A 14,552-nucleotide genomic window follows, 5' to 3' on the forward strand; every position below is an offset into this window, starting at 1 on the left:
AATCTCACGAGTTGGCGGGTTTTGATGCAAATTGGTACTATGGGGTTATTTGTGTCGCTCAATACGGATTCGAGCTCAAAATTTGAAATTTTGAAATGGCTCATCCAATATATTGGATCTTTATTTCCTTTCTTAAATTCGTATTCAGCGACCCAAATAATCTCCTAGCACCAATTTTTATCCAAATCCACAAACTCATTGGATTTTTCAAAATTTCTGGTCGACATATTGGATCAGCTATTTCAAAACTGCGAATTTTTACCTCCAACTCATATTGAGCGCCCCAAATAATCCCATAGTACCAATTTCCATCCAAACTAGAAGCTCTTATGCGCGCTACGCTCGCGACCCACCAATTTACTTGCAATTATTCTATTTGGAAATTAAGCTTAAGAAAATACCACGATAATTATTTTTACTTTAATAAATTCTAATTATACACGACTTCGCATGGGTAGCATATACGACGAAAGACCGGGTTGTGTATTCGAATTTAGAAAACCCGGCTAAATTCGGGAGCTGGTTTTCTACAGTTTTCCTCTCATCTGACCCAATTTTTAGGCAAATGCGAGTACTTCGAGCAAACTCGTATGTAGCTGTATTATAACTAAACCTTAGTAAAAAAGCTGACCCTATTCGTTAAAAAATAGCCAAATTCTACACTTTTTTATGAAACTTCTTTCAATAATTAATACTTAATAATTCTGGTAAATTTAACAAATAACTTAGAAAAGAGTCATCACAAAGATAACCTTAGTAAACTTGCAAAAAAATTCGAATAATATCCCAACTCTCAATATATTTATGAAAATTGTTTGAATGATTAATAATTATTACAAAGTTACAAAGTAACGCAGAAAATGATCATCAAAAGAGATTCTTAGTTCATTCCGTAAAGAAATTATGCCTTTTCTTTGAAAAATAGCCAAGCTATATATATGTTGATAAACATTTTTCAAATAATTAATAATCGTAAATTTTCAAAGCGTCAGAGCAAAAAAATCATCGGTAAGAAATTCTTAGTTAAGCATGGTAAAAAATTAAGACTACTCGTAGAAAGAAAAGCAAACTCTTAATTTTTCAAATGAAATTCTTTCAGCAATTAATACTCGTATTTCTAGTAAATTAACAAAGCAACAGAGAAAAGCGTCATCAAATGGACATTCCTAGATGATTTCGAAAACGAATCAACTCGTAGGACCAACGTCAAATTCTTAATTTTTTATTAAAAATTGTTTAAAAAACTAATATATCTTGTAAATTTGCAAAGCAAAATAAAAAACAGTCACCGGGTAGACATTCTTGGTTGACTTCGTAAACAGATTTATTGTAGAAAAAAGGGCAAACACTTATTTTTTAAATTAAAATTGTATAAATAATTAATAGTTCTTGTAAATTTTCAAAGCAATATAGAAAACAGTCATCGGATAGACATTCTTGTTTGATTTCGAAAACAAATTGATTCGTAAGATAAAGGCCAAACTTTTAATTTTTAAATTAAAATTGTTTAAATAATTAATAGTTTTTGTAAATTTACAAAGCAATATAGAAAAGAATCACCGGATAGACAATCTTAGTTGATTTCAAAAACAAATTAACTCGTCGGATAAACGTTAAACATTTAATTCTTTAATTAAAATTGTTTGAATAATTAAAAGTTCTTGTAAATTTGCAAAGCAACCTAGAAAACAGTCATCGAATAGGCATTCTTAGTTGAGTTCGAAAATAAATTGACTTGTAGAAATAAGGCCAAACTCTGAATTTTGAAATTAAAATTGTTGAAATAATTAATAATTGATGTAAACTTGCATAGAAGAATACAAAAGAGTCACCGGATAGACAATCTTAGACTACTCCGTACACAAATTGACTCGTAGAAAAAGGCCAAACTCTTATTTTGAAATTAAAATTTACTAAATAATTGAAAGTTCTTGTAACTTTGCAAATAAATATAAAAAAAAAAGTAATCGGATAGACATTCTTAGTTGACTTGGTAAACAGATTGATTTGCAGGATAAAGGCCAAAATTTTAATTTTTAAATAAAAATTGTTTAAATACTTGATTGTTTTTGTGAATTTGCAAAGTAATATAGAAAAGAGTCATCGGATAGACATTCTTAGTTGACTCCGTAAACAAATTGACTTGTAGAAAAAAGGCCAAACTCTGAATTTTTAAATTAAAATTGTTTAAATAATTCAAAGTTCTTGTAAATTTACAAAGAAACGTCGAAAAAAGTCATCGGATAGACATTCTTAGTTGACTTCGGAAGCAAATTGACTCGTCGAAAAAGGCCAAACTTTACATTTTTAAATTAAAATTGTTTAAATAATTAATAGTTCTCGTAAATTTGCAAACCAGTATAGAAACGAGTCACCAGGTAGATATTCTTAGTAGACTCCGTAAACAAATTAACTTGTAGAAAAAGGGAAAACTCTTAATTTTGTAATTAAAATGTTTTAAATAATTAATAGTTCTTGTAAATTTACAAAGCAACATAGAAAAAAAGTCATCGGATAGACATTCTTAGCTGAGTTCGAAAAAAAATTGATTCATAGGGTAAAGGCCAAACTTTTAATTTTAAAATTAAAATTGTTTAAATAATTAATAGTGCTCGTAAATTTGCAAAGCAATATAGAAAAGAGTCATCGCATAGATATTCTTAGTTAACTCTGTAAAGAAATGTACTTGTAGAAAAAAGGGCAAACTCTTAATTTTTGAATTAAAATTTTTTATATAATCAATAGTGCTTGTAAATTTGCGAAGCAACATAGAAAAGAGTCACCGAATAGACATTCTTAGTTGACTTCGAAAACAAATTGATTTGTATAAAAAAGGCCAAACTCTTAATTTTTTAATTAAATTTGTTTATATAATTAAAAGTTCTGGTAAATTTGCAAAGCAATATAGAAAAAAGTCATCAGATAGACATTCTTAGTTGACACCGTAAACAAATTGACTTGTAAAAAAAAGGCCAAACTCTTAATTTTTTAATTAAATTTTTTAAAATAATTAAAAGTTCTAGTAAATTTGCAAAGCAATATAGAAAAAAGTAATCGGATAGACATTCTTAGTTGACACCGTGAACGAATTAACTGGTAGAAAAAAAGGCAAAAGTTTAAATTTTTAAATTTAAATTGTTTAAATAATTAATAGTTCTCGTAAATTTGCAAAGCAATATAGAAAAAAGTAATCGGATAGATATTCTTAGTTGAGACCGTGAACAAATTAACTGGTAGAAAAAAGGCCAAAGTTTAAATTTTTTTAATTGAAATTGTTTAAATAATTAATAGTTTTCGTAAATTTGCAAAGCAATATAGAAAAGAGTCACTGGATAGACATTCGCAGTTGACTCTGTAAACAAATTGACTTGTAGAAAAAGGACAAACTCTTAATTTTTTAATTAAAATTGTTTAAATAATTAATATTTCTTGTAAATTTGCAATCAATATAGAAAAGAGTTATCGGATAGACATTCGTAGTTGACTTCAAAGACAAACTAACTCGCAGCATAAACGTAAAAGTCTTAATTTTTTAATTAAAGTTGTTTAAATAACTAATAGTTCTTGTGAATTTGCAAAGCAACATAGAAAAAAAGTCATTGTATAGACACTCTGCGTTGATTTCAAAAACAAATTAACTCGTATAAAATTTAAACGAATTGTGACTTCGAATTCGTATTCAGTGACCCAAATAACCACTTAGTACTAATTTTCAATGAAATCCGTGAATTTATCAGAAACTTTTCTTCATGAGGTGTATACACGTCATCCTCAGTAAAAGGGTTAATGATAGAAAGAGGAAGAAAATAAAAGATTTGAGGAAGAGGCGCAGAAGGCAAGGACGGCAGAAGAGGTCTGGAAGGTAGTTAATAGAGAGAAAAAAAAGAAGAGAAAGGGTAAACCAGGATATTGAAATGGTAGAATCTAAAAAATATTTTATGAATTTGCTAGGAGGAGTAGAGAGAAAGTTAGGAAGGGAGGAAAATATGGTAGAAAAAGCAATGAGGAATCAAAATGATTAAAAAAATATAATAAATGGTATAAAATGATTAGGAACAGGAAGAGAACAGAAAGTGCAGAATATATTAATGGGAGGAGGAAACACGGGAGCATGTATGAGAAGGGTGTCGGATAGGAATGGAAGATAAGGGAAGATAAGGGAAATTTTAAAGAAAAGATCTCACTCTTCCGACAGTGAAATTGTGCTAGATTAACGTAGAAGTAAGGAGATATAAGAATTGATGTAAATATTCATAAATATTAGAAATATTTTAAATAGTACGGACAAGATAATATAAAGTTTGCAGATGGTCATGTAAGGAACGAAGGTTAAGGGACACATTACGAATAAAGAAGAAGAAGAACCAATGCATTATTCTAAAGCTGGAACCTTATTAAAAGAATAAAAGTAATGTAAACTTAAACTGAATGAACTGAGATTGAAAAAAAAAGAAAATTTCGTCAACAAATGCCCAAGTGATGCATATGCCTATTAAATTTATTTAGAACATAATGGAATTTATCAGCTAAGTATGAGTCTGAATAAAATTGGCATTACGTTCCCAATTAAAAGGACTGGCATGAAAAAATATTCCTTTGACAGATGCCCGAATAATGCATTTGTTTGTTGAATTTATTAATAAAATCATAAAATTGATTGATAATCATGAATGTTGCTGAATTTACTATGAAGATCTCAATTAAAAAATCTGACATCGGAAGAAAAAGAATTTTTCCGTTGACAGATGCCCTAATAATTAATTTGTTTATTAAAATTGTTATTAAAATTTTATTAAAATTGAGATTGTCATGAAGTTCTTAACTGAAAGGACTTCCATTGACAAATTATTATTGTTTTTAATTATCATAAAGTCCCTAATTTTTAAAAAAATGACATCCTAAAAAACGAATTTTTCTATCGAAAAATGGCTTATACATGCATTTGTTTATTAAATTTTGTTATGATATTAACAATAATAATATCAAGAATAAATTTCTTCACCATTATATTGTGTTTATCCAAACTTCTTGCAATATAACTTAAATACAACTTATTTTTTCGTCATATGCATTTATTTATAAAAAAATTGAAATCCTATTTTAAAAAGCAAGCTCGACAACTCTATTAGAAACTTCATCAGCTTTTTTCAATTTTTTTTGTCAAAATCGGTCAATATTTGTGGGCTGTACGTTAGTTTGAACCCAAAAAGTAATATTTTTCCACTGAGCGACGGCCTGTGTACCAATCACGTGAGTTAGTTTCTAATAATCAAAATAGACAGTTGAGCCGCTCTTAGACGTCCTCGAGTATTCGTCCAATTTCACATACTGTCAGTTGTGTTTCGCACAATTGTCCAGCGTTCAAAGAAATAAATTTCGCAAGTTTTTATTTTTAGAAAATCATAAGTGGTTTCTCTGTGCACGGTTGCCTTACACCCCGGGCCTCGTGCGTCGTCGGTATCATCTGCCACCAGCCGTGGGGTCATTAGTCGTAAATCGCAACGCGACTTCACTCTATCATCTGGTATAGTCTCGTACCTTAGGCTTTGGAAAGTTTTCGGAAAGAGGAACCGTTTCGATCCTATCCGAATACTATATGAACTTTGCTTCCGTTTCTTTCTGAATGGTGAGCTGTATCACGAACCTTTCCAAGTCGTTCCGAAGGTCCCAATACCCGACTTCTTTCCGGTTATTTCCGATTTCTTTCCAAATGACTCCCCACTTTACTCTTTCTGAATCGAATTAAAAATATATTCTTGTAATAATAATTTACTTTTGTCTTCAAATTATTTTAAATTGCAGTAGTCCTATTCCCAGCAAACACGTTATATAACTGTTCCGTAAAAAAGGGTTAACATTGTTATACCTAGTGATATAGCGAATGTTACGATTCAGTGACATACTTGTTCTATAACTGGAAGGTCACAATATTGAGTAACACTGTTACCGAATGCAGGTGTAACAGTTTCATAGCAAAAAACCTGCAACCATTCTGTAGCAGTGTAATGTAAATGTTATAGAAACTGATTGTAACATTTGTTCTATAACTTGGTTACACGCATAAACTATAACAATTTAGTGACATTTTTACGTAAGTGCGCTGTAACGGCGTTACGAGGTGGTTCTTTAAGTTGTGTATAATGCACTTTTTAAAGAAAAGTTCGAAATTTATCTACACGTTTTGAATGAAAAAAAATAATAAACATTTCAGGATTGTTTTCAGATCCAAGGCATAAGAAAAAGCTCAAAAGCTTGTAATGAAGAAATTTTGTTCGTGTATATACCTGCTGTGATAATAAAAATCAGGGTTCTAGATAATGAGAAACTGGTTACTTGTAGTAGGGAAACATATTGATTCTAAAATAAAAAAGTTAGATTGTTAAACAAGATTCTTTTCCTGGTTGAATTTAATAAAGGGAAAATATCACTTGACAAATGTGAGTGAAAATCATTTTTATTTTATTGTTCAGATGTGCCTCCTTTTTAGATATTTACATATATAAACTCCATCTTTTCTAAGGTATCCACTACTGCCTTTAGCAAGATCTTCAATAAAAGCGCTTGCATTTGCTTGGCATTTTAGCTAAGGAAGATAAAAATACAGGAAAATATTCCTGTGTGTAGCTGGTTACCGGTAGTCGGGTTAAGATGTGGACATTAGATATCACCATTTGTCCACAACACAAAATCGCGACTTTAAACCAAATCAAATCAAAGCAATACATAATTAAGTCTTGTAAAAACTTTCATATATCTTGCATACCGAATTGTCATCCTCGTATCTTCAATTTAGTATGAGCTTTTTATTTTGTTTGTGAAACTGAAATTGTATACATATTTAGATAACTTGCTTACCTTTAACGCAAAGGCAACACTTTCAAATCCTAAAGTTTCCAAAGTAACAATTTTTAGGAAAGGTATTAAAACAACTGGAATATTTTCATTCTCAGTCATTGTAACTATGTGCTTGACGAGGATTGGTTCGGTATTAGAATCAAGAAGCACGAAACATAAGTCACGTCTTTCCAGCCCTCGAGTAACCGCATTAACTCCAGTAACGAAGGACTTGTTCAGAGATGAAATCTTATCATTTTCGTGGCTTGTTTTCTTGACCGAAATGCGCTCCTTTTTTTTTACTTTTCGCAATTGTGACCATAGAATAAACGATTTTGGTTGTTTTAAAGGAAGCATCAGGCTGAAAATATTTTTGAAAATTTAGAATATTTCATGAAATAACACTTAAGAAATACTTAGGCTTCACATTATTTCCTCTATTTTCCAATTTTTACCAATGGAATAACCATTTCCCATTTAATTCGACTTCCCTCCTTTACCTCTAGAATGCAGACTGAATTGATAGATCCCAGAAAGTCTCTTCGTTTTTGCGCAAAAAGAAATAGATTTAAACGTAAAACTGTGATAATTTCCAAATAGCGATACAGAGTCTAAGCTGTAAAATTTCAAGAAAATAACCTTGTAAATAGAATGAATTAAAATTCGAAGCCTTGAAAATGACACAAGTTTTAAACAATAACTGATAAAAGCGCAGTAGTTTATTTTAATGTATAACATTCGCTTGTAGGTAAATGTAACTATCAGAACTCAATTTCGCAAAATAATGCTCTTTATTTTTATTTGTAAGCCATCTCGTACTTTCCATAACCACTCAAAATGATATTTTGTATAGAAAAAAAATGAAAATCCGCTACCGTCACTTAATATGAGGACACCCATTATTTAGTATTTGAAATAAGTTAATTTTTTACTCTTAAAGAGGCTGAAAGCTATGTAAAATTCTGAATAAAATGAGGCCGGAATGAATTCATCTCGCCAACTTTTTAAGTAAGCGATTGCAAAAATAATTGAGATTGTAATGTTTTATTAAATTTTTAATGACATCCAAAATATTAAACATCTTTCAATGCTCTTCTATTCATTTTAAATGTAAATTTCTGTACAATCGCAAAAATCAGTCCGGAAAATTGTAAAATTTTTTTCTTGCAAGGCGCAATAAGTTGAAGTCAGTTAAAGTTAGAATAAGAAACGTGTAAAAATTTAATATTTTTTTTTATCTGCCAAACAAATCGGTTCAAATATATGAAATCTATAATAAATATATGAAAAAAATATTATCAAAAGTATGTAACGTGACATACTTTAGACCAAAAAAAACCTCGATGATTCAGAGAAGATACTTTATTGTATCAAATAGTCTAAGTTTCGAGAGAAGAAAAGCTCTTCTCATCAGGAAACATTAATTCCTAATAGTCCATTACAAGTCAATGTATTTGACAATATTAAAAAGAAGTTAATTTGTTGTGTTCAAATATCATGATCTTTAATTCTTTTCTTAAGTTCGGATCCTACCTTAAGCTGCAGGTCCCTCCATCACGCACCTGACTGCAACCCAGTCCATGAATGAAGGGTTTAAATCCCAGGAAGGGCATAAATATCTCCAAATTTGATTTAGCCTAGGTTTTGTTTGACCGAAAATCAAGTTGCCTAACAGGGATTCTTCATAATTTTTATTTTTTCGAATTTTCACGTGACATAACCTCTATTTGCCCTAAATGTCAGTCATCATAATTTCTATTATACCGAATCCTCATTTGACATCATTGTTATATTTTCGAATTTATATTTCCCATAATATTTATTATCCCTTATTGTAATTTAATAGAATTTATGTTTTCCCGAATTTGTATTTAACATAGTAACTGTTATATTTCCGAATTTTCACATAACCTAATATTCATTTAAATGAATTTCAGTCATATTTTATATTTATTCGAATTATCATTTGCCATAATTTATTTTTGCCCGAACAACCACATAAACTAGCATTCTAGTGTACGAATCTCCATTTGTTATAATTCCCACTTCATCAATGTGCCATGACACAGAAATTCCATTTGTGCCGCAGCCCATCCGGTCTACAATGAATGTACGAAATTTAAAATCAGCCGATCAGAATGATACCAAATGAGGATTAAGAATGATAGAAATGATGATACCTGATAGTTAGGACCAATAGAGGTTATATCACCTGAAAATTCAATAAAATAACACATGGAATTTTTTGGAACAGGCGGGAAGTGTGAGTAGAAAAGTTGGACATTGAGGAATGTTCAACTTTTCTACGCTCTTGAAAGCGCTCTTATTTTGTGCATCCAGTGCTGCTTGATGGTCAACAGTTTACACTTGTTAAACGTGTGATTTGCTTTCCGTGAGGTTCGAGCAAGTTTCCTAACATTTGGAGTTTTCATTTTTAACTTAAGCTGCGCAATAAGTGTGCGAGTCTCGTGTTGTCATTTTCGGCTATCTGCAAAGGTGGTCTCATTACGAGTAGAACGGATGGTACGTTCGCTGGAGGATGTTACTTTTTTTCTTGATAAATAGTTTCATATCTCCCTTTGCGTAAAAATGATACCTGATCTCTTGAATACTGAAGCATTTTATGAGCATACTCCGGATGCATATTGACCCAACATTCTCGTAACCTCTGCTTGTATCCTCTTCCTGCCAGTGAGCTTCTTTGCTAACAGGTAAGGATGTCGTTCCTCAATTGATCTGACCCTTTAAAACGATGTTTATGCAAGGGTCCAAGGCCATTTCCTGTTCGTACCTTTGGGTCGGTCCTATTGCCACTCCCAACTGAAACATGGCCTCAATCCGAGAGAGGCCTATTGTGGATGGCACTGCTCGATACTGCTAACGTAACCGCAAAATTCTTTGCATTGAGGAGTCAGCCCAATACAACATGGCCGACTGTCAGAGCGGGAGCTTTCGGGCATATCGTTACTATATGCAGGTCGAAGCCCCATAGTGTGGCCTAAGTTTGCATTGGGTGTCGTTTTAGCGAAGTGCAAACAGCATAGTTTTTGTTGAATTAAAGATGTCGGCTTGCGTATCTACAAAGCTACATTTGCGACAAGTTTCACTTCTCTTTTTCAATTCGAAGAAAAGAGCTGCTTCAAGAAGGCTATATCCTTTTCTGAGTAAACACGAATGAGAATCATTTACCTGAACCTTAAAATAGAATATGCGGTTTGATCGAAATTCGAGATTTTCGGAAAAACAAAGTATTTTAAAAGTCGAAATAGTTTGCAATAGTTATTTCCGTTTTCGTTACATGTAATCACGATACAAATTTCATAGCAATAATGTCATTAATTGAATGCTAGCGGAAATTTTACTATAATAGTAGTAAATGTTATCACTCCACATGATGGAAGAATTTAATTCCACTATTTTAAGAGTGAATGTAGCAAAATATTTGATTTAAAAAATGCAAAAAATACGAATTAGAAACGATCAGAAATTGTAATATGAATTCAGAGTTAACTTTTAGTTTATAATTTTTAGATGGTAAATATTCCACGTATAAATTATTAAAAATATATTTTAAGCTCACTTTTATGTCAAGATAAGTTAATTGAAGCTCATAATGTGTTAAAACATATATAGCATAATAAAATAATTATTTTCATCAAAAACAGTTTTAACAGAGAATGTGTTTTTTCGCTGTATACGATGAAAATTCTACATGTAACACTTAGTTCCTGATAAATCTTAGTTGTTTTCATCCACTTATTATTTTAAATGCAAAATAATAAAAAAAATTGATTTTAGGCACAAATTAAAATGCATCTTAAAAATCCAACCTGGTTTCGCGAGTTTACATTTGGGCCGTATTGAAAAAATAGCTGGCGTATTACAGGGCAGCGGATCCTAAATCTTTGTGTACGCACTAACCTCAAAACGTATTGTAACGTATTAAAATTTCTTGAATTCTTGTTAATGTGTACCGATTCATCATTTTTTTCGAAGTGATACTAAGTTTTTTTCGACTTTATCATGGAAAATAACAAAATGGGTAAGTCTTTTTTATCATTTACGGATCTTATTGAAAAAATAAAATACCTCTTCGAATATAAGAGCTCTAAAACGTGGGATTTTTACAGAAGATGAATCACGAGGTTCATTTGAGTTCAATGATGAATTAGATGATTTCATGACGACGATAACTATCTTGAGGAAGACGATTTGGATGACGGTATGAAAGAAAAAGAACCGGAAAACATTGTAGGTTAATAATTATGTTTGTGTAAAAATCAACTTTTTTGATGTTTCATAAAGAATTATTTTCATTTTTTTTTTCATTTCCAAAATTTGTCTACATTAAAGTCAAATCCTATTTAGAAAAATTACTCACACTTTTCCCTGAAGCTCTATATGTCAGCACTTGCCAAACGATCTGTTGAACAAGGAAAACAGTGAGTAACCCCTTCAAACCGCATAACTCCTAAAAAGTCTTTGAAGAATAAACTATTTGTGGTTTTAAGAAAAAATGTCCACTGTTGATAGACATGATTCGGCATGATTTGGCAATCATTATATTACGATTAAAATCGATAGCAGCAAATATCGCCTCAATCGTATTTAATCGCACTTTTACGATTAGAAATTAACTATTGAAAACTATAGCTGCGATTAATTTGAATCATTGTGCGGTTATAAATTATATCAGTAAAATTTAATTTCAGTAATGAACGGTAAATTTCGAAATAATGGAACAAAATATTGATGTATCTATTATCTTGAATTGTTTCTATGCCTTTTTTTAAAGTGAATTTTAAAATACATTTCTATTTATTCTCTAATTTCCTATAAAAAGAATTTCGCGATTTAAGGTAGTAAGAGAGTAAATCGAGTTAGCACAATATTTTTGTGAAAATTGGTGAACACATTCGTTAAATAATAAAGATATCGCGGTAATTATTTCAGAATTGTTTACAATTTCATTTTTGTTTAATTGATCCTTAAACTTGCGACGTGATATAGGCAATTATTAAAGAGAGAAAGAGAGGCAAGATGAAAGGTTTCTAGCCTTCTGAAATAATTTTATCGATATCTTTACTATTAAACGAATGACCAATTTTCAAAAAAATTTTATGCTGACTCAATTAATGCTTGTACTATCTTAAAATATAACAAAACGAATTCATTAGAGAAATTGAGTTTAATTGAAAAACGAAGAGAAAAATCAGCGTTTAAACGACGGAGTGATCCGCAAAATGAAACGACGATATTTATCGTCTCAAACGACGGTGAAGTCGTTGTTTTGAACAACGACGCCTTCTTGTCGTTTCAGAAGCCAATTTTTCCCTCCGTCAATGATTAAAAAATAACCATCACTATAAATAAGTATTTACATTAATAATAATTCAAAAACAAAGATTTTTTATTTTTGTATGAATTTTTATAATTTTCTATATCATCAATTTTGCAATCCGCGATTTCCACATTCGCAAATGACGATGGTAAATGATTTCCATGATTTGGAAGCTTCAATCGTAGATTTTCGTATTGAAATTTACGATTAAAGTACTAAACTTTCGGTGCAAACATAAAATACGAAGATTTATGATTGACGTACCTAGCACTGCAATCGTTTTTAATTGTTTCCAAACGTGAAACAATTGTATACCAAAATGCTGGGTTGATTTTCAAGGTTCATAAGAATAAAAATATATAAATTTGCATTGTTTCCAAGGTTACATGTACGTTTGGAGTGAAAATGTTTCATCGAGAGGAGCCCAAGAAATCGAATTGTGTTTGCTAGTTCATTTACAAAAAACCATTCAGCCGTCAATCAAACAAATAATTATGTATTTCGACTCAGCAGGCGGGAAAAATCAAAATATCAAGATAACGCTTTTACCACAAAGTATCTTCAGACAAGTGAATTGGTGTCAATTACTAAAAAATTCTTCGTGTCAGGCCATAGCTACAACAATTGTGATAATTATTTCGGAGATATTAAGAGAGAGAGAGAGAGAGAGAGAGATAACTTCACGAAATCGGTTACTCTCCAAACAATTGGATTCATATATTTTTTGATGCATGAAAGAAGAAAAAATTCGAGCTCACAAAAATGACAAGCGAAAGAGGAACGTCGGTGAAGAACTATTCAAGAAAATGGATAGGCCTCTGCTATATCCTTGAGGAAATCTTATAACGAGAGCAAAGTACCATGATTTACAGCAATTGAAGAAATATTTACCGGAGCGACATCACGCATTTTATGAAAATTTGAGCAAAGATAGTGAGACGACCGATTGCGGAATCGCAAGCGGCGAAAGTGACGATGAATAATATTGTTTTTTCCCGTAGCAAAGATTGGTTGTTTTGAACCCAAAAGTATTTCACACTTAAAATAATATCAAAGGCTAATAACTGTGATTCAAATAAATGTATACAAAATGTGACAAATGTTAGTACTGACCATGGTTGATATTTGCGCAATAATTTACTTTTTAACACACTGGATATATGGCATTGTAGACATAACTAAGGCGATTCTTTATTTTTCTAACTGCAGACATAACTGACGTGTTTCCGACTTAATTTTCATTTAATGGATGTATTAAATTTGGATTTCCTTATTAACATTTGCAGGTCTAATAAAGCTTGCTTCCTAAAAACAAATGATTCCACACAGCTTAATATTTGCTTAAAACAGATCACAAAATGTGTGCAAATTGTACGCAAAAAAGTGATTTGCACGAAATCTGCAAAAAATTGATCTATTTTCATGTATTCAGACCTAATAAAAGTTTTTGAAAGTTATCGCATTTTTTGAATCCACTTATCATTTCCATTATTAGGCTAAGTGCAATCCATCCACACCTTATATCTAATCCTTTTGCTTTTATAGCACAGCCTTCCTCGCTTCACCTCGCTTCGCACGCATGTCGCTATTTTCTTGCTATGCCAGAACCTATTGAAATCCTCCATGCAACCGCATCTCATTCTCGCTGTAAGTTCCTCACTTCCTTGCTCTCCTTTCTTATACAAATATTTCGGTCTCTGCCTTGGCATAATCCACACATAGTTCCCGTTAATCCTTGATTCTCTTATTCTCTCCTCTCCTTCTCCCTTCTCTTTTTCCATGCCATTATTTTGAACCAACTCATATACCGTCTTTCCTTGCGCATCCTTCTCACTGCATCCATCAGTAATTCATTCGTTCTAAAATACCTTACCCTTTCCACCTCCATCTTCGCACCCCCTAAGTCTGTTCTCCTTCTCCGACCAACACGCCCTAACCAGCGTATTTCCCCTCTCTTTCAATAATTTCTCCTCATGTTTACACGCTCGACTCTCCGTTATAATCCCTAAACTCGTTCTGACTGTCTCCCTCCTGACAATATAGTTCGACATACTCCTTTGCCAACCCCAGTGTCCACTTTACATACCTCTCCCGTATCCTATTTACCTCCTCACTTACCTTCCACCACTACACCTCCACTCCGTTAAATAATACATTCATCACTAGCGAATAAAACAATTTCATTCTCCTTATAAAAGCATCTGCGAACAACCTCTTCCCCAGCCCCCACACCTACCTCATCACCACATTTGCCCTTGTCACCCTCTCTTTTATATACGAGGGTAGTTCAATAAGTCCTTAGAATGACCAACATATGGCGCGCGAATCGCTACAAATCATCTGTTTTCAGTCAGCACCACTCCCGACTAGATATATG

General features: G+C 31.7%; 1 protein-coding gene across 5 annotated transcripts in view; it reads right to left on the reverse strand.

The window, feature by feature from the left end:
* Positions 1 to 14,552, reverse strand: part of LOC117179305 (ribonuclease P protein subunit p38-like) — a 269,250-nt gene that overhangs the window by 38,456 nt on the left and 216,242 nt on the right. For all 5 annotated transcript variants that reach the window (XM_033370961.1, XM_033370958.1, XM_033370959.1 and 2 more), the window contains one exon: positions 6,856 to 7,195. In XM_033370961.1, coding sequence (XP_033226852.1) covers positions 6,856 to 7,195 — 340 coding nt within the window. The remainder of the gene's footprint in view (positions 1 to 6,855; positions 7,196 to 14,552) is intronic.

This window comes from Belonocnema kinseyi, chromosome 9, assembly GCF_010883055.1.
Source record: "Belonocnema kinseyi isolate 2016_QV_RU_SX_M_011 chromosome 9, B_treatae_v1, whole genome shotgun sequence".
NCBI classification, from domain to species: domain Eukaryota; kingdom Metazoa; phylum Arthropoda; class Insecta; order Hymenoptera; family Cynipidae; genus Belonocnema; species Belonocnema kinseyi.